Source organism: Schistocerca serialis, chromosome 9 (genome assembly GCF_023864345.2).
Source record: "Schistocerca serialis cubense isolate TAMUIC-IGC-003099 chromosome 9, iqSchSeri2.2, whole genome shotgun sequence".
In the NCBI taxonomy this organism is placed as follows: domain Eukaryota; kingdom Metazoa; phylum Arthropoda; class Insecta; order Orthoptera; family Acrididae; genus Schistocerca; species Schistocerca serialis.
Genome location: NC_064646.1, coordinates 490,558,060 through 490,579,046, shown reverse-complemented (window position 1 = coordinate 490,579,046; position 20,987 = coordinate 490,558,060). Strand labels below are relative to the sequence as shown.

Genomic DNA, 20,987 nt, shown 5'->3' with positions numbered 1-20,987 from the left:
GTTTCCCGTTTCTTTCCACGACAGTGGTCTCTTCTTTGTACAGAGCGGTAAATAATTTGATCCCCAATGATGACCGTTTGCATCGGACTGAATCGGTAACACAGACAAATGTAGCAGTAAATTTTCAGAGTGTTCGGAATAATGTTCCTGAATTTACTAACCTCCAGGAAGCGTGTGGCGCGCAAATTATTCTCGGGACTGAGACCTGGCTGAACCCTGAGATAGGAAGTTCTGAAATATTTAGTGAGGGTTGGAACGTGTATCGGAAAGACAGATTACACACCGTATGACGTGGTGTCTTCATTGCGGTTGACAAAAATATTGTGTCTACTGAGGTCGAAGTAGAGTGTGATTGTGAAGTTATCTCGACATGTTTAACAGGGCTAGAAGAAATAAAGTTAATTGTTGGGTGTTATTATCGGCCTCCAGGTTACACCGTGACAGTTCTAGACTCATTCAAAGGGAGTCTACACTCTGTACCCGGATCATGCTATATTAGTCGGAGGCGACTTCAACCTACCTAGTATAGACTGGGATGTCTATGGATTCATTACAGATGGTACAGACAAGCCGTCGTGTGAATTACTTTTGAACACATTGTCCGAAAACTGTCTTGAGCAGCTAAATCGACAGCCAACGCGTAATGGAAATATTTTAGATCTGGTAGCCACGAACAGACCAGACCACATCGACGGTGTCAGTGTTGACACAGGGATTAGTGATCATGATGTTGTCATTACGACTGTGGTTACGTAAGCTTAAAAGTCGGTCAAGAAGGCTAGGAGAGTATTCTTACTAGAAAGAGCAGATAAGCAGTTGTTTGCATTCCACTTAGTAAATGAATCGACTTTATTTACTTCCGGTACGATGGAGGTGGAAGAATTTTGGGCAAATTTTTAACACATTGTAAATCACGCATTGGAGAAGTATGTGCCGAAAAAGTGGGTTACGGACGGAAAAGACCCACCGTGGTTTAACAGTGCAATTCGGAGAATGCTCAGGAAGCAAAGACAGTTGCACTCGCGGTACAAGAAAGATCGGGAGAATGAGGACAGGCAAAAGTTAGTAGAGATTCGTGTTGCTGTAAAAAGAGCGATGCGCGAAGCATACAACCACTACCACCGTCATACTTTAGCAAAAGATCTTGCTGAAAGCCCAAGGAAATTCTGGTCTTACGTAAAATCGGTAAGCGGGTCGAAGGCTTCCATCCAGTCACTCACTGATCAGTCTGCCCTGGCAACGGAAGACAGCAAAACGAAAGCTGAAATTTTAAATTTAGCATTTGAGAAATCTTTCACGCAGGAGGATCGTACAGATTCCGGTATGGAGGACATAGTGATAGACATCCCTGGGGTTGTGAAGCAGCTGAATGGGTTGAAAATAAATAAATCGCCAGGTCCTGATGGGATTCCAATTCGGTTTTACAGAGAGTACCTACTGCATTGGCTACTTACTTAGCTTGCATTTATCGCGAATCTCTTGCGCAACGTAAAGTCCCAAGCGACTGGAAAAAAGCGCAGATGACGCCTGTATATAAGAAGGATAGAAGGACGGATCCTCAAAATTACAGACCAGTATTCTTAGCATCGGTTTGTTGCAGGATTCTCGAACATATTCTCAGTTCGAATATAATGAATTTCCTTGAGACAGAGAAGTTGCTGTCTCTGCATCAGCACAGCTTTAGAAAGCATCGCTCCTGCGAAACGCAACTCCCCCTTTTTTCACATGATATCTTGCGAACAATGGATGAAGGGTATCAGACGGGTGCCATATTCCTAGACTTCCGGAAAGCGTTTGACTCGGTGCCCCACTGCAGACTCCTAACTAAGGTACGAGCATATGGGATTGGTTCCGAAATATGTGAGTGGCTCGAAGACTTCTTAAGTAATAGAACGCAGTACGTTGTCTTCGATGGTGAGTGTTCATCGGAGGTGAAGGTATCATCTGGAGTGCCCCAGGGAAGTGTGGTAGGTCCACTGTTGTTTTCTGTCTACATAAATGATCTTTGGGTAGGGTGGATAGCAATGTGCGGCTGTTTGCTGATGTTGCTGTGGTGTACGGGAAGGTGTCGTCGTTGAGTGACTGTAGGAGGATACAAGATGACTTGGACAGGATTTGTGATTGGTGTAAAGAATGACAGCTAAATCTAAATCTAAATAAACGTAAATTAACGCAGATGAATAGCAAAAAGAATCCCGTAATGTTTGAAGACTCCATTAGTAGTGTATCGCTTGACACAGTCACGTCACAGTCACGTCACAGTCACAGTCACGTCGATTTGGGCGTAACATTGCGCCGGCCGCGGTGGCCGTGCGGTTATAGGCGCTTCAGTCCGGATCCGCGTGACTGCTACGGTCACAGGTTCGAATCCTGCCTCGGGCATGGATGTGTGTGATGTCCTTAGGTTAGTTAGGTTTAAGTAGTTCTAAGTTCTAGGGGACTGATGACCACAGATGTTAAGTCCCATAGTGCTCAGAGCCATTTTTCGCAACATTGCAGAGAGATATGAAGTGGGACAAGCATGTAATGGCAGTTGTGGGGAAGGCGGATAGTCGTCTTCGGTTCATTGGTAGAATTTTGGGAAGATGTGGATCATCTGTGAAGGAGACCGCTTATAAAACACTAATACGACCTATTCTCGAGTACTGTTCGAGCGTTTCGGATCCCTTTCAGGTCGGATTGAGGAAGGACATAGAAGCAATTCAGAGGCAGGCTGCTAGATTTGTTACTGGTGGGTTTGTTCATCACGCGAGTGTTACGAAAATGCTTCAGGAACTCGGGTGGGAGTCTCTGGAGGAAAGGAGGCGTTCTTTTCGTTAATCGCTACTGAAGAAATTTAGAGAACCAGCATTTGAGGCTGACTGCAGTACAATTTTACCGCTGTCAACTTATATTTCGCGGAAAGACCACAAAGAGAGATTAGGGCTCGTACAGAGGCATATAGGCAGTCATTTTTCCCTCGTTCTGTTTGGGAGTGGAACAGAGAGAGAAGATGCTAGTTGTGGTACGAGGTATCCTCCGCCACGCACCGTATGGTGGATTGCGGAGTATGTATGTAGATTTAGATGTAGATGTAATAAACGTGCTCTTATAGACAGCATCCAGTATCGACTTACCTGCATTTGGCAAACTGGAACTGGCTCCGTAACACTTGGCTTTCCATACCCGCTCTGCTGACCCCGTCTACACCACTGATATCATTCGGCGGCTTGTAACTTTATTTTTTCAGAAAACGAAAAACAATACAGTAATCTGGGTGCTCGGTTATTTTGTACATTCCGTGGTCTCTGGTTATGGGGAACCCTCACTTTGCGTTTCACCAGTACATGAATACCGCCTATTGGAGCAGCCAGCCACTTTAAGGACTCTTTTGACAACATGCTCACCCCTACGTTTCATCGGGAGGGCATAGGCTGAAGCCAGGTGCGAATGCTAGAAGCTTGTAATGCCATGCTCTGTAGCATAACTGTATACGAACACTCATGTGAGAGATGACTTGACTTACAGTGCTGTCTGATGGGTAGTGGATACATAACACTACAGATGTTCAGCATTAAACAATAAAATAAAATGAAAATAAATAAATGAAGTGTAGTGAGTAGAGATTTCGTTGGAGGGCTCGAGTTGGATAGTTCACTAACAGGTCTGGATGTAATGTTTTTTATTTTATAATTTGACTCTGCATAATAAACAAGGCAGCTTTGGCTCGATTAATAATAATATAATAATAATGAAAAGGACGGAAAAACGTCTGGTCAGAAGCCAATAAGTTGTAGGATCGAATACAGACTGTGTCAATTTCTTTCTCTCTGCTTTTTAACCTAGCATAGGAAAGCGGTAAAATGTCTGGCTAGGAAACGAAGGATTGTTGGATCGAACGCTACCTGGGTCACGTTTTTACACTCTAGCTTTCAACAAAAGAAAAGGCGGAAAAGGGCGTGCCTGTAAACTGAGATGCTGCTAGATCGAATCTCGGTCGAACCACGAATTTTTCAGTCTTCGTTTTAACCTAGCCTTCACCTCTCAACAATGTGAGACATCGCCAGCAACGACTCGGATTCCACGTTACTCTGTCAACTTTCACCACGTGGGCAACTGGCGTAGATTAAGGACTCGTAGGTCGCCGATGTCGTCTCCAACAGAAAAACTTGCATACTGGTCCACACGAAATTATAATAACAACAATAATGATTATTATTATTATTATCTATATACATACAATTAAGTTTGCACAGAACCCTCAGAGCACGAATCCTACTCGCAGTTGTCTGTTGTTTGTTTTTAATTAAGATAGTCGGAAGCAATCAATTTACAATTCGTTTCCTTAGCTAACTTTGCTAAAAAAATTATTCCTGTCTTAATCTACTACTATTTACCTTAAAACCAGCAAATGTAGATCAAGTGTTTGGTTCTGGGGAGGAGAAAGAGCGTTCATGCTTTTTTATTGTTTCTTTCCCCCTCCCCCATCGCGAAATTTATCTTGCTGTCATCCCCACATGTAATACGCTACATGCATACTATTTTAATAACAATATCAGTGCTGTATATAAGGGGCAGTAAAACGAAAAGGTGAAAGATTGAAAAAAATTAAGTAAACTGTGGAGTTCAGTGCCTTCATGGAAAAAGTTTGCACTTGTCTACCGAATCATGTTAGTCCCCAAGAGCGCTCTTTTTCGTCTGAAGCAAATCTATGGCCTCTAATGACCTTCTTGACAACTCTAAAAATATGGAAATCGAATATTGAGGTATGCAGGATGTGTAAGAGTTTCCCAGCGAAACATTTCTAGCATAGTCAAAACAACCTGCCAGCAAAATGTCAACCCACTTGTTGGCAAGATCGTTTCGAGTGTACTGGAAAAATTTCACTGCGAATCTTTTACACATTCTCCATACCTCACATATTTTTCCACGAAAGCAATGTTCTCCTCTTTTTCTTCTCTTTATTGCATTCCAACTCCCCATCTGAGTTGGCTGGCAGCAGTGTAGGCGCCGCTCTTCAGACGCGAGACACTAAGTACAGAAGATGGAGACATTTAAAACAACAAAAAGAGGAAATATGGTAAGACATAGGTTTAAAAAAGGGGGTTACATAATGGAATATAAAATACAAAGGGGATGACTGTAAAAATGGAGATAAAAATCTAAAATAACCACTCACTGTCACGATTAAGAAACACAAGGTAAAGTACAGCTGGAGCATAAAAGTGGCGACGGGTGGAATATCACAAAACAATCACAGACAGCAACACTATGTACAAGTCCAGCACATGATTAAAGTCATAGCACTTGATGTCATTGTAGAACAGCACCAGACACACCGATGACAAAGAACAAACTGGGAGGATCTCCTAGCAGTACGGATACAAGGGAGAAGGGAAGAAAGGTGGGGGGGGGGGTGTTAGAGGGGGAAGGGAGAGAAGGGGAGACGGGATAGGGGGCGCACTGAAGGGGGCCTGGGAGGGAAGAATGGGAGAGGGAAATGGCTGCGGAGGGGATGCAGAGACTCAGGGGAGGGGAAGGACGAGAAACAGCTCCAAGAGGAGGAGGGGAGAAGAAAGGGGGGCCCTAGGGAGGGGAGGGGGAACAAGGCCAGGCTACAGTTGGTAGGAAGGGTCGAGATCCTGGCAAGGTTCATCATACGTAAGTGAGAGGTGCTGGAAATTGGCCTTATGGAGGAGATGGAGGGTGTGGAGGTAGAGAGGGGAAGGAATACAGCGATAGAGGCACGGCAATGGGAGAGGGGCGGAGAGGAAGGAGGAATCCAGGTGGTGAGGGGGGGGGGGATGAAGGATGTGGACAGTGTAAAGGGTGCGGAAATGTAGGAGGAAAAGGAGGAGGTGCGGGAAGTGGATGAGGTCAGAGAGGAGTCATATGGGGGACGGAAGGCGGGTACAGAAGGCGACCACTTCGTCTCACTTTGGGATAAATATTTTAACAGTTGCGTCAGTTACTTTCAAAATAATGAAGAGTTGAGTTCCTGTTTTCGAACTGTCTTGTTTTCATTTTGCTGTCCCTAATATGTCTAAAGTACAGCAATATAAGAAAGTAATTCATTAACTAGAGGAAACTGAAAAAGGAGCAAATCAAAATTTTTGCAACATGGTGTGTAGGAACAGTATTATAGGATATATATCAAGACATCAGGGAGTAACCTCTATCGTAGTAGAGGGAGCTGTAGAGTGTAAAAATTGTAAGAGAAGACAGAGATTGTGACTTCCTATTATGTTTTCATGCGTAATTGTTCTCTGTTATGGTAACTAAGCATCACTGCCTAGCGAGAGTTTCACAAAGGATTACACGGAAAGGGTGAGGGAAACACGTGTCGTCACTTTAAGCTTCGAACACCATACACTGCTGTCCAAAATTAAAGCAACAGACCACTATTTCCTCGTGCTGTATCTAATTCGCGATATAATCATACAAACTGTCAACAGGTGGCCATACGATCGTGTCCTGATTGAAAGATGGCACTCTGGTCTACATACAACCAAGCCAGTGATGACGTCAGGGTAGCAATCAAACGGGATAGTGTTTGCCGAGAAGTCCCACATCCACAATCGCTGTGTATACAGTCACAGACGGTGCAGTATGGCGCAGAGAAGATCCCTACCAGACTTTCTACGGTGTAGAGCCATAGAATGCAGGGGAGCAGGACAGTCGCAAACTGATGAGGCCTGATCTGCATCTACATCTACATGGTTACTCTGCAATTCACACTTAAGTGCGTGGCAGAGGGTTCATCGAACCATTCTCATACTTCTTCTCTACCACTCCACTCCCGAATGGCGCGTGGGAAAAAGGAACACCTAAATCTTTCCGTTCGAGCTATAATTTCTGTTATTTTATTATAATGATCATTTCTCCCTACGTAGATGGGTGTCAACAAAATATTTTCGCATTCGGAAGAGAAAGATGGTGATGGAAATTTCGTAAATAGATTTCGCCGCAAAGAAAACCGCCTTTGTTTCAGTGACTGCCACCCCTATTGCGCGATAACACGAAACGAGCTGCCCTTCTTTGCACTTTTTCAATGTCCTCCGTCAATCCTACCTGGTAAGGGTCCCATAACGCGCGGCACTATTCCAGCAGAGGACGGACAAGTGCAATGTAGGCTGTCTCTTTTGTGGGTTTGCCGCATCTTCTAAGTGTTCTGCCAACAAAGCGCTGTCTTTGTTTCGCATTCCCCAGAATATTATCTACGTTGTCTTTCCAATTTAAGTTGCTCGTAATTGTAATTGCTAGGTATTTAGTCTAATTGACAGCCCATAGATTTGTGCGATTTATCGTATATCCAAAATTTATCGGATTTCTTTTAGTACCCGTGTGCATGACTTCGCACTTTTCTTTGTTTAGTGCTAATCGCCACTTTTCGCACCGTACGGAAATTCTCTCTCGATCAGTTTGTAAATAGAATTGGTCGTCTGGTGATTTTACTAGATGGTAAATTACAGCGTCATCTGCAAACAATCTAAGGGGGCTGTTCAGATTATCACATAGACAATTTATGTAAATCAGGAACAGCAGAGGGCCTATGACACTACATTGCGGAACGCCAGATATCACTTCTGTTCTACTCGATGATTTACCGTCTATCACTACTACCTGTGACCTCTCCGAGAGGAAATCACGAATCCAGTCACACAACTGAGACAATACTCCATACGCACGCAATTTGATTAATAGTCGTTTGTGAGGAACGGTATCAAAAGCCTTCTGGAAATCTAGGAATATGGAATCGATCTGATATCCTTGTTGATAGCACTCATTACTTCATGGGAATAAAGAGCTAGCTGTGTTGCACAAGAACGATATTTTCTGAATCCGTGTTGGTTATGTATCAATAAGCCATTTTCTTCAAGGCGATTCATTATGTTCGAGTACAGTATATACTCCAAAATCCTACTGCAAGTTGAGGTCAGTGATATGGGTCTGTAATTCAATGGGTTACTCCTATTTCCTTTCTTGAATATTGGTGTGACCTGTGCTACTTTCCAGTCTTTAGGAATAGACCTTTCGTCAAGTGAGCGGCTTTATACGATTGCTAAGAAAGGCGCTATTGTCTCTGCATACTCTGAAAGGAACCTGATTGGTATACCCATCTGGACCGGAAGACTTGCCTTTCTTAAGTGATTTGAGTTGTTTCGCAACACATAAGGTGTCTACTTTTATGTCACTCATGCTAACAACTGTTATGGTTTCGAATCGTGGAGTATTTAGTTCGTCTTTTTTCGTGAAGGAATTACGGAAAACTGTATTTAGTGACTCCGCTTTAGTGGCACCACCATCGCTAACATTTCCATCGCTATCGCGCAGTGACGGTATTGACTGTTTTTTGCCACTGGTGTACTTTACATACGACCAGAATCTTTTTGGGTTTTCTACCATATTTCATTGTGGAAACTATTAAAAGCATCTCGCATTGACGTCCGCACTAAATTTCGAGCTTCCGTGAAACTTAGCCAGTCTTGGGGATTTTGCGTTCTTCTGAATTTGGCATGTCTTTTTCTTTGCTTCTGCAACAATGTTCCGACGTGTTTTGTGTACCATGGTGGAACAGTCCCGTCTCTTATTAACTTATGCGGTATGAATCTACCTATTTATGTCAATACTGTATCTTTGAATTAGAGCCATATCTGGTCTACACTTACATAATTAGCTTGGAAGGAATGGAGACTCTCTCTTAGGAAGGCATCAAGCGAAATTTTATGTGCTGTTTTAAACAGATATACTTTGCGTTTATTTTTAATGGTTTTTGTTGACATGGTTTTGAGCATCGCTACAGTGACCTTGTGTTCACTAATCCCTGCATCCATCATCACGCTCTCTATTAGATCAGGATTATTTGGGGCTAAGAGTTCAAGTGTGTTTTCGCAACCATTTAAAATTAGTGTGGGTTCATGAGCTAAGTGTTCAAAGTAATTTTCAGAGAAAGCATTTAGTACAATTTCGGAAGATGTTTTCTGCCTACCACCGGCTTTGAACATGTATACGGAACGCCGTGCTGGATCCCAACGGCCTGGTATCACTAGCAGTCGAGATGACAGGCGTCGTATCTGCATGGCTGCAACGGATCGTGCAGCCACGTCTCGGTCCCTGAGTCAACAGATGGGGACGTTCACAAGACAACAACCATCTGCACGAACAGTTCGACGACGTTTGCAGCAGCATGGACTATCAGCTCGGAGACCATGGCTGCGGTTACCCCTTATGCTGCATTACAGACAGGAGCGCCTGCGATGGTGTACTCAACGAAGAAGGTGGGTGCACGAATGGCAAAACGTCATTTTTTCGGATGAATCCAGGTTCTGTTTACAGCATCATGATGGTCGCATCCATGATTGGCGACTTCGCGGTAAACGCACATTGGAAGCGTGTACTCGTCATCGCCATACTGGCGTATCACCCAGCGTGATGATATGGGGTGCCTTTGGGTACACGTCTCGGTCATCTTTTGTTCTCATTGATGGCACTTTGAATAGTGGACGTTACATTTCAGATGTGTTACGACCCGTGGCTCTACCCTTCATTCGATCCCTGCGAAACCCTACATTTCGGCAGTATAATGCACGACCGCATGTTGCAGGTCCTGTACGGGCCTTACTGGATACAGAAAATGGTCGACTGCTGCCCTGGCCAGCACATTCTCCAGATGTCTCACCAATTGAAAACGTCTGGTCAATGGTGGCCGAGCAACTGGCTCGTCACAATACGCCAGTCACTGCTCTTGATGAACTGTGGTATCGTGTTGACGCTGCATGGGCAGCTGCACCTGTAAACTGTTGACTCAATGCCCAGGCGTATCAAGGCCGTTATTACGGCCAAAGGTGGATGTTCTAGGTACTGATTTCTCAGGATCTATGAACCCAAATTGCGTGAAAATGTAATCACATGTCAGTTCTAGTATAATACACTCCTGGAAATTGAAATAAGAACACCGTGAATTCATTGTCCCAGGAAGGGGAAACTTTATTGACACATTCCTGGGGTCAGATACATCACATGATCACACTGACAGAACCACAGGCACATAGACACAGGCAACAGAGCATGCACAATGTCGGCACTAGTACAGTGTATATCCACCTTTCGCAGCAATGCAGGCTGCTATTCTCCCATGGAGACGATCGTAGAGATGCTGGATGTAGTCCTGTGGAACGGCTTGCCATGCCATTTCCACCTGGCGCCTCAGTTGGACCAGCGTTCGTGCTGGACGTGCAGACCGCGTGAGACGACGCTTCATCCAGTCCCAAACATGCTCAATGGGGGACAGATCCGGAGATCTTGCTGGCCAGGGTAGTTGACTTACACCTTCTAGAGCACGTTGGGTGGCACGGGATACATGCGGACGTGCATTGTCCTGTTGGAACAGCAAGTTCCCTTGCCGGTCTAGGAATGGTAGAACGATGGGTTCGATGACGGTTTGGATGTACCGTGCACTATTCAGTGTCCCCTCGACGATCACCAGTGGTGTATGGCCAGTGTAGGAGATCGCTCCCCACACCATGATGCCGGGTGTTGGCCCTGTGTGCCTCGGTCGTATGCAGTCCTGATTGTGGCGCTCACCTGCACGGCGCCAAACACGCATACGACCATCATTGGCACCAAGGCAGAAGCGACTCTCATCGCTGAAGACGACACGTCTCCATTCGTCCCTCCATTCACTCATGTCGCGACACCACTGGAGGCGGGCTGCACGATGTTGGGGCGTGAGCGGAAGACGGCCTAACGGTGTGCGGGACCGTAGCCCAGCTTCATGGAGACGGTTGCGAATGGTCCTCGCCGATACCCCAGGAGCAACAGCGTCCCTAATTTGCTGGGAAGTGGCGGTGCGGTCCCCTACGGCACTGCGTAGGATCCTACGGTCTTGGCGTGCATCCGTGCGTCGCTGCGGTCCGGTCCCAGGTCGACGGGCACGTGCACCTTCCGCCGACCACTGGCGACAACATCGATGTACTGTGGAGACCTCACGCCCCACGTGTTGAGCAATTCGGCGGTACGTCCACCCGGCCTCCCGCATGCCCACTATACGCCCTCGCTCAAAGTCCGTCAACTGCACATACGGTTCACGTCCACGCTGTCGCGGCATGCTACAAGTGTTAAAGGTTGCGATGGAGCTCCGTATGCCACGGCAAACTGGCTGACACTGACGGCGGCGGTGCACAAATGCTGCGCAGCTAGCGCCATTCGACGGCCAACACCGCGGTTCCTGGTGTGTCCGCTGTGCCGTGCGTGTGATCATTGCTTGTACAGCCCTCTCGCAGCGTCCGGAGCAAGTATGGTGGGTCTGACACACCGGTGTCAATGTGTTCTTTTTTCCATTTCCAGGAGTGTATTTTCGCTAACAAATCGTAGGTAGATTGAAGTATCCACCAATTATAGCTGTATGAGTGGGGTTCTAATTTGTAATGAGATTCAAGTTTTCTTTGAAGCGTTCAGCTATTATATCATCTGAGTCGGGGTGTCGATAGAAGGAGCCAATTATTATTTTGGTACGGATGTTGAATATAACTTCTACCCATAGTAATTTGAAGGAACTATCTATTTGAACTTCACTACAAGATAAACTACTACCAAGAGACACAAACACAACACCACCTACATTATTTAATCTATACTTTCAGAACACGGTTTGCACCTGTGTAAAAATTTTGGCAGAATTTATCTCCGGCTTTAGCCAGCTTTCTGTTCCTATAACGATTTCAGCTTCAATGCTTTCTATCAGCGCTTGAAGCTCTGGTACTTTCCCAACACAACTACGACAATTTACAACTACAACACCGACTGCTGCTTGGTCGATTCTCATCGTTTCTTTGCCCTGTACCCTTTGAGACTGGAGCCCTTTTTGATCTTTCCCAAGTCTGTCTAACCTAAAAAACCGCCCAGTCCACGCCACTCAGCCCACCTCCTGTGTGTAGTGGACACCTGACCTATTTAGCGGAACCCGAAACCCCACCACCCTATGGCTTAATGTGAGTCGTCCTGTTATTTTTCGGATGTGGCGACAGTTTATAACTAAACTATCCTGAAGACCTTGGACGCAGCCGACCACGTGCAACATCTGAAAGACAAAATCGTTATTTGGCTGTACGGACACGACGGTACCGCCTTAGTACTGCAGGGCAACTGGCATCTGACCTCCCAGCATCCACTGGACGAGTTGTAGCGAGGAAGACGGTGTACAGAAGCCTTCGGCAGAGTGCACTTTAATGTATGTGTACCTCTGACGCGTCTTCACAGAAGGGAACGTCTACAGGGAGCTGTCAACATGCCACCTGGACGTTCGAAGAGTGGGCCAATATTCTTTTCATGTCTAGTTGCTGCACTATTTCGGGCAAAAGGAGGTCCGACATGGTATTAGGGGGTGTCCCCTGTCTTTACTCAGCGCAGTGTAATGTGCATTATAATTTTCAATACACGATACTAATTCTGGCACCTTTCCCTGGATGCAACTGCAGTTTAGTAGTATAATAACAATCCCCTCTACGTCGGATCTGCAATGACGAGAATTCTCTGAGGACATTGTTGCGAATGTATTTTCGAATTAGGTAGGCAATTCGGCTCTAATCCGTAAAGGGGGATTTCTGTAACCCAAGAAACCTCCATGCGCACGCCACACGTAATCCACCACCCCAGTAGCCACTTTCTGCGTGCAGTGCACGCCGGACCTATCAAGGTGAACCCTAAAATCCTTTTCCTGATGGCGGAGATGGACTAATTCGCATCTGATACCAGCGTTGAATTGTCTCAGTCTCTGGATTAGACCTTGCAATCTGCTCCAAGGTCCAAACCAGACGGTCAGGTGAGTCTTTTACACGTTTAATTCTCTGCATCAAAGAGCACAGTGAACTGTTCGAGTCTCAGTCCGAAGCCTTTCCAGCCAAGTGGCAGACGAGCCGACGGTAAGGTAGGAAGTGGCTGGGAGGGGGAAATGTTTCGAAGGGGATTCCTTTTTCTGGCATTCACCTGTGCAATCAACAGAAACCTCCCAATTACGTGTTTGGAACTGCAGTGCTGAATCTTTCTTAGGTTTCAGGAACGATGCCTCTAGCTCCAAGTAGCATTTCGTCAAAGCCCAGCCCTTTTATACCTTGTCGTAGCCAAAGATATAAATGCTATTGTGTGTCTGCGAACGTGTTTGTTTCTTACACATGTTCATAGGGTCGATTACTTGCTTCGGATGTGTAGTGTGCTTGCTATTTCTGAATGTTGCAATTTTTACAAAGGAAGTGTAGGCAAGGTTTGTGTGTGTGCGTACGCGTTTGGGAGCCTGTGTGTGTGTGTGTGTGTGTGTGTGTGTGTGTGTGTGTGTGTGTGTGTGTGTGTGAGTGAGTGCGTCGAGGACTAAAGTTTATGGTTTTCTTGACTCTCACTAGAGTACTCAAACTTTCCGTTAGCTCTGTGTGCCATTTTATAAGTGTGTTCATATTTTTCGGCCGTCGCGCCATGTGTTTCAGTGGTCGCAAACGTTCTGATTGGGATGACACTTGGCGACCGCAAGGCGAAGCAGACGTGCCGCTGGCTCTGTACGGTGGAACCCAAGGAGTGTGGCCGGCGCAGCAGTAACTGCAAGACGAGCCGAGACACTGGCCGCACAAAACGGTAACTCACTCACTTCTTGTTACACGTCAATTGTAAGCTTAACATATTTATCACAATCGGTTTATCAGGCATTCGAGAAGAAAAATGAATGATTAAAATGTAGCGAGGGAGGAGAGAGAGAGAGAGAGAGAGAGAGAGAGAGAGAGAGAGAGGTGGGAAGTTTACTGAGAAGCAACGATCATAATACGATGGGCGTTAAATGAGTAATGCAACACTTTTTTTTCTGAAAGCAGGATCGCAATACTCCATATTATTATATTAGAACAAATAAGTCCTCGGTCACAAATATTAAGTCAAAATTGACCAGGTTTCGACGCTACTATGAGCGTCGTCTTCAGAATTAAACTAACTGTTCTAAAACGTAATAGGTATATAAGACATTAATAAACTAAAGTGTGTACTGACTAGAAAGAGATGCGGTATTTACTAGTCACATTCTAAAAAATCTGAGCCGAAGGGTGACCTCATGAAGAGTTGTAAATAAGATAAGATGGTGAGCCGCTAAGGGCTGCTCGTACCTGAGTGAACACGGGCTGCAACAAAACTGAGGTGCCCACGTTAGAAAGTGTGGGCAAGTAAACATGGTGTCGCTACAAGCGCCATCTAGTAGCCGCAGAAACAACTAGGCTACTGTACATTCAAAATTACACACATGGAATTGTAATGAAGCAGATTCAGGTATAACGTAAGCAATAATAATAATAGGATGAAGTTACATATTTATGTGCTTTAAACAGAGATGCATTTTGTAAAGTAAAAAAACCTCAGTTATGACATACAAGAAAACGGCAAAAACGTAACAGGAAAATAACATTTCGGCAAACTGCATGAGGAAATCTGAATCAAAGATCAAGCAAATGGCTTTATACAATCGAAAAAGTTTTTATTTCGCAGCTGCAGCTGTTCTTTGAGAATGAGGCCATCATGACGAGATAGAAGTTTGAAAATCTCCAATTCCTCCAAAACATCTAACCTACGTCCCTTCTTTTCGGTATGCAGAATATTGCTATCGCCAATGGCTTTAGGCACGTGTCCAGTAATTAAGAGATGATCGGCAAAGGATGAATTTAGGGGACTGGTGCCGTTCTTTCTCAAAAGATGTTCTTTATGTCTGATGGCGAAAGCACGTCCAGTCTGCCCTATATAATAAGAGGAGCAGGTATCACATATGATCTTATAAACGCCAGAACTTTCTGTAGGGGAGCGAATAGATTTCAGATTATGAATGAAGTTTCTCTTCAGATTATTATTAGTAGAGAAGGCAACATTGCAGTTGTATTTGTTACGAAGCATGCGCTGAATCTAATAGGAAATGGGTCCTACGAAAGGAATAGAAAAGCGTTTTTTTTGGGGGGGGGGGGGGGGGGGTTAACTTCAGCGCGTGAGGTGTTGAGCGTAGTAGTTCTTGCAGTTTTCTTTTTGTGGATATCGTCCACTATGTTAGGCGTATATTAATTATTGACTACTATGGTTTTAAGTAAATTAATCTCCTCATTAAACTTTTCTGTTGAAAGTGGTATAGAGGTGACTCGGCGGATGGCACTATTTTGGCTACAAAACCCAATTTTCCAGGATAATCTCCGTTCAATGCCTGGTCTTACGCCACCTTATTGTGGGGGCCTGCACGCCTGCATGGTAACTCCACAGGTCGACGTCAGGGCTGCTTGAATAACCTCTCCGTCATCCCCCTACTGCCCCCTGTGGCGAGCATACTTCATTGGGCCAAACAGATGGAAGGTGCGAGATCTGGGCTGTAGGGTGGATGAGGAAGAACTGTACAACGAAGTTTAGTGGGCTCCTCTCTGGTGTGCAGGCTTGTGTGAGGCCTTGTTTTATCATGGGGAAGGAGAAATTTGTTTGCATTTTTGCGGCGACGAGCACACTGAAGTTATTTCTTCAGTTTCCTGAGGGTACCACAATACATTTCGGATTTGATTGTTGCACCGTGAGGAAGGCCATCAAACAGAATAGCCCTTTCAGAATCCAACAACACCGCCGCCATGACATACTGGCTGAGGGTGTGGCTCTGAAGTTTTTCTTCCAAGAAGAGGCGGAGTGGCGCCGTTCCATAAATGACCGCTTTGGCTCTGGTTCGAGGCGATGAAGCCAGGTTTCATCGCCTGTAACGATGTCTGATAAAAAATTTGCACTATCTGCCTAGTAAACGTGCAAGCAATTCCGCATAGATGGTCATTCGTTGCTCTTTATGGTCTTCTGTTAGGCAGCGAGGAACTCAACCTACACACACCTGTGAGTACCCCCTCTGGTGGACGAGCAGTCCTGGCTGTTGTGTAAGAGCGCAAGAGCACGTGAGCACCCCAACTTTTACACCATGCTATTTTATTAGTTATTTTTCTTTGGATTCTGTTAAAAGTAATGTAGATTCTGCAATCTGAAAGATACAGCACTTAAATCTACCGCGCTACAGCTCCTCTAGACTCGGTGAAACTTCGCATCAGGGTCGTGAGCACACCTTCCCTTGTGCTCATTGTAAAGGAACCTGTGCACGTGCACAACTGACGTGACGTAATTGCCTTAAGGGCCAAATATACACGGACTTGATAAGCAATGTGCACGGTTTACGGCGGTCACAGCTAGCCCTCAACACTCAGCTACAAGTTTACGTCAGTGCCACCAGGGGGTAACATACTGCAGCAGACTTTTATCCACGTTCGCTTGGCATAAATCCCGCTAGGCAATAGCAAACTCCATAGATTTCCAATTCATTCACTACATAGTAACACTAGATGAGACATAAGTATATGTTACATTTATACTGATAGAGAAACCTATTTTGTGGGATTATGAAAGAGATGTAGCACAATAAGTTCTGAAAGTTAGCATACAGTAATCTATTTGGGGCGGTGAGAATCATAAAGCACATCATCGTCGATTGGGGGACTGTAGCATTTTTTCATGCTTCTGACATCTGTTGATCTTATGGTGGGTTAAGTTTGTCTGTACTGCAAATAAGCATGACTACCAGCGAACATTTAACAAAGAAGTGTATAGTAAACCTAAGTTCCTGTGTGGGTGCAATGTAAGAGCGCTCGATTTTCAACCTGGAATTTAATTCGTTAAGTAATACATGAATTAGAGACCTTGTACATTTTTCCGAAGAGATTAAAAAGCACTGCCAGGCACTTAAATGTGATTTGCAGAGTATCCATGTAGATGTAGATGTAGAAATATCGGCGGTATGTGTTGTGTATTTTGTTTGTAAACTGGGTTTTTACATTCAGATACTGTTGACAACAGTAATGCCCACTCTGTTCTTGGCCATGGAGCTCGTATTCAGTAGCCAATAACACAACTGTATTGCAGGTGCGTTTATATTTTTACAGATGTAATAACAATATGATTTTTACACCCATTTTTATTCTATAGTTAGGATGATTACTGTTTCCGGTATATTGTACATAAGGGTGTCTACACTATTTTTGTTCTTAACGAGACGACTGAACCCATGAAATTGTGTGATTCAAATTATTTACATACGTAATGACGACAGGATACTTGTATTTCCCTTTTTTATATCAAACAATCACGACCCGTATTATCGCAGTTACTGTTTTACTTGTGTAACGACTATACGACTTTTGGTAAGCACTGGTTTTTGTTCCTCTTGTGTTGTACATAGTCGTTCTGTTCTACTTTTGTTTGTACGAAGTTTCTGTTAATTGACTGAATAACTATATGGTGTCTTTTACGCTTGATTGTCATATCTGTAGTCCGTTCAACTGAATATTTCATTTATGTGTTCGCAGCGTAATAATTGTAAGTAATTTTTGCATTCTGCTGTTAAGGTGAGCTTGTATCTATAGGTATTTTTCAGTTCAGCCTCTCGCAGCTAAGTCATTAGCTTTGGTTGAAACGAATATGATAGCATACAACCGAAATACTGCAGTAGACAGATGCCGAGCAGGATGTTTACATGTTAACATCTTTGGTTAAGGGGCCGTGCCTGGACAGTCCAGTACAGCACAGCACGTTGGTTTGTTCCCTGAATCCACTGACGGCTGTGCTTCTGTGAGGCGATCGACGAGTGTTTAAATGTGTTCTTCGTGTTCCAGAACGTGTGTCTTTCGTTTTACGTATGCAATATTTCTCCGGAAAAAGTTCTGTTCAATGCTCCATGGACGAATTTCTGCCTAAAACTGATAGATTTTTAACCCTATGTGCGTCACATTTAGAAAAAAATTGGGGAAAATTGTTTTGCGATGAATATTTACTGTATATGTTGCACATATGCCATATCCATTGCAAAAGATCTTTTGAAGCTATTGGTTAATAAATAAAATAATGATTCCAAATGGCATCATTAGAAATTACATAATAATTACTCAAAAAAATGCCTACGTAACTGTACTGTAAACTTACCGTATTTCTTTCCCTTGCCCTTGAGGAACTACATAAAGTTGATTCCACAACCAAGAATTTCAGTTTACACAGAATAAAACTAAACACAACAGTTATTGTTCACTCACAAATGCAGTAGCACAACTCACGACACTTCTCTGTTCTGCACTTCAAACAAACGGCGAGTCATGAAAGGAAACGCCACTGTCATCTGTTGGCCAAACTTGGAACTACGTGAAGCGATGCCAAACGGTATCATTGAAGCATTGGGAAGCTCAAGAAAAAACCAGGAATATTTAATGATGCCATTTGGAATCGCAGACGCAGAAAGGGTTAAGTACGGATTCCTCAACAGGACGTAAATTCCCACTTACAAAAAAGTGCGAAACGGATAGTAATGAAAATTTAAAAATTATTTCGTTCTTGCATAAACCGTACTCAATTATTGAGCCATGGCTGGCTCGCGTCATGCCTTGTTTTTTAGCATTGGTTGCAGTCCAGTGGTGCCTTATTTCTTCTTCGGTTCCTGCCATAACGTTGCAGTCTTCTCTCCGTGAATGGCAGCTGCAGAGTGTATCGATGCTAGTACTGCTGTACTATCTTTGGTGTGGCGGATATATTTTCCGGGTGTGCTGTGTGTGGCAATAGGGATCTCAGTCGGGGCGCAGCATCAGTGAGGTCCAGATAGCCATGATTCGCCCGACCGTTGCCGACACACATAACCTGAGTGGCGATGGCCTTGCTTGGCCGTTCGGTCGGTCCTCTGATCAGACGACATGTATTTGGTCGCCGACCGACTATCGGCTCTGTGTGTGAGTCGACTTGTGATTAGCCTTTGTTGTTGTTCAGTGAAATCACTGGGCTAGCAGGACAGAGCGGATGCGGTTATATTTGTGGAAAGGGGCCAACATAAGTTACTGTCAGTTGCACTCAACATATAAACTTTATTTCTTAAAACACACAATCACACAAGCAAGAACCAAAACTCTCAAAGTTTTAACGAAAGACCTCCTTTGATTAAATTTAGATCAGCTGAAGGCCACATCGAAAATGCAAGGCACAAGGACTAAGCAAGGAACTGAGATACAGGAGTTCTTCTGGAGGTTTCACTTCTTTAGAATTTTTCTTTATCTTCAATGTAAATAGGCGGAAAGCCATAGCTTAAATTTTTTCCGTAGAACTCGGCTGAAGGCCTCACATTAATCACGAAATGTGTTACAGCTTAAGGCTGAGACAAAGATTTTCAAATTTTAAATAGGCTGAAAACTCGGCTAAAGGCCGCATATCAACAAAACAATTTAATGGCTTAAGGCCTAGGAAGAAGAGCTTTCAATTTGAAAAGGCGGAAAGCCTTATCTTGAAATATTTCGTATGAAATTCGGCTGAAGGCCTCATACTAAGGAATAAGAATCGTACGACTCAACGGCAATTAATTTAAGAGAGTTAAAACTCGGATGAAGGCCACATACCATGCTGAAAACAATTTTATGGCTAAAGGCCTAATGGGAAGAGCTTCTAAATTTCAACTAAAATATGCTAAAGGCCTTATCCTAAAATGCTTCACATAACTCTCAGCTCAAGGCCACATACGACACCCAAAAAATCTCATGGCTTAAAGGCCAGACAAAGAAATTTCCAATTTTCAATTTAAGCTGGAAACTTCGGCTGAAGGCCACATAAAAACTAGAAAATATTTCTTACGGCTTAAGGCCTAGACAAAAGTGTTCAACTTTAGAATTGAAAAGGCTGAAAACACGGCTGAAGCCCACATACGAAACTGAAACCAATTTACAGCTTAAAGCCTAGGCACGAGGAAGTTTCATTTTTAATTTTGAAATGCTGAAACTCGGCTGAAGGCCACATATCAAACAAGAAACAATTTTTTTTACGGCTTAAGGCCTAAGAAATGGTTCAAATGGCTCTGAGCACTATGGGACAACTGCTGAGGTCCCCTAGAACTTAGAACTAGTTAAACCTAACTAACCTAAGGACATCACAAACATCCATGCCCAAGGCAGGATTCGAACCTGCGACCGTAGCGGTCTTGCGGTTCCAGACTGCAGCGCCTTTAACCGCACGGCCACTTCGGCCGGCTAAGGCCTAAGAAGAAAAGCCTTGCAATTTTAATAAGCTCGGCTGAAGGCCATACAGAGTACTTAAGACTATAAAGGAAATCACTATGTGAAACACAAGGAGCGGCGCTCAGAAAGTTCGAAGGGTCGGCCTGGGAAAGTAACACTAACGCACGTTTAGGTAAGACAGGCAGCCAGACCGACAACCTCTTAATTGGAAGGCAACCCAACCGAAAGCCAGTCGACGAACCAACCAAAAAGATCAATTCTGCTCCACCAGACCAGCAAAACGACAACAAGATGTCAATAGCACAACGTTCTGGATACTGGTGCCCAATCCAGCCAACTCAGAATAAACGCCTAAAACTACCAAAAACACCTGAGCTGTCGAACTACATGCCGTGCTGGACAGCATCAACACGCCGAAGAAAATACACTGTCAAAAACTGCATCAACTACCAGGGCAGGTCACCGGAACGTCAACGGCCACAAGTCAAAAGAGACCGCTGGTATACTTCATTAATGAAGGAATGAATTAAATTAAGTTAAAAACCACACAGGAAGACGGCTGCAATTCTAGCCAACTTCAGTGCACACACGTTGTCGGTCGCGGGAATCTCCCAGAAAGCGACAACCAGACTCAAACGAAGAGATGTGATAGCAGCTGAGGCTTGATAGTAGGATGAGTGAGCACTCAACCTTAGTGTCCAGGATCGGTGGGCGACGATTTGTGTAACCCTCGCAAGAAGCGCCTCACAACTCCAACCGCGCGAGCACGCCGCCAGCGGCTCCGTCCTGACCACGCACCACGGAGACTTCCTCGCTGCTCTGCCCCAACCGACCGACTGTCACAGACCGCTCAGCCGGAAAATATATCCGCCACACCAAAGACAGTACGGCAGTACTAGTATCGATACACTCTGCTGCTGGCACTCACGGAGAGAAGACAGCAACGTG

At 44.5% G+C, this 20,987-nt stretch overlaps 1 protein-coding gene across 2 annotated transcripts in view; it reads left to right on the top strand.

The window, feature by feature from the left end:
• The window catches only part of LOC126418523 (uncharacterized), a 202,846-nt gene that overhangs the window by 35,673 nt on the left and 146,186 nt on the right, over positions 1-20,987 (top strand). For both annotated transcript variants that reach the window (XM_050085326.1, XM_050085325.1), the window contains exon 3: positions 13,455-13,599. In XM_050085326.1, coding sequence (XP_049941283.1) covers positions 13,455-13,563 — 109 coding nt within the window. In that variant the 3' untranslated portion in view covers positions 13,564-13,599. The remainder of the gene's footprint in view (positions 1-13,454; positions 13,600-20,987) is intronic.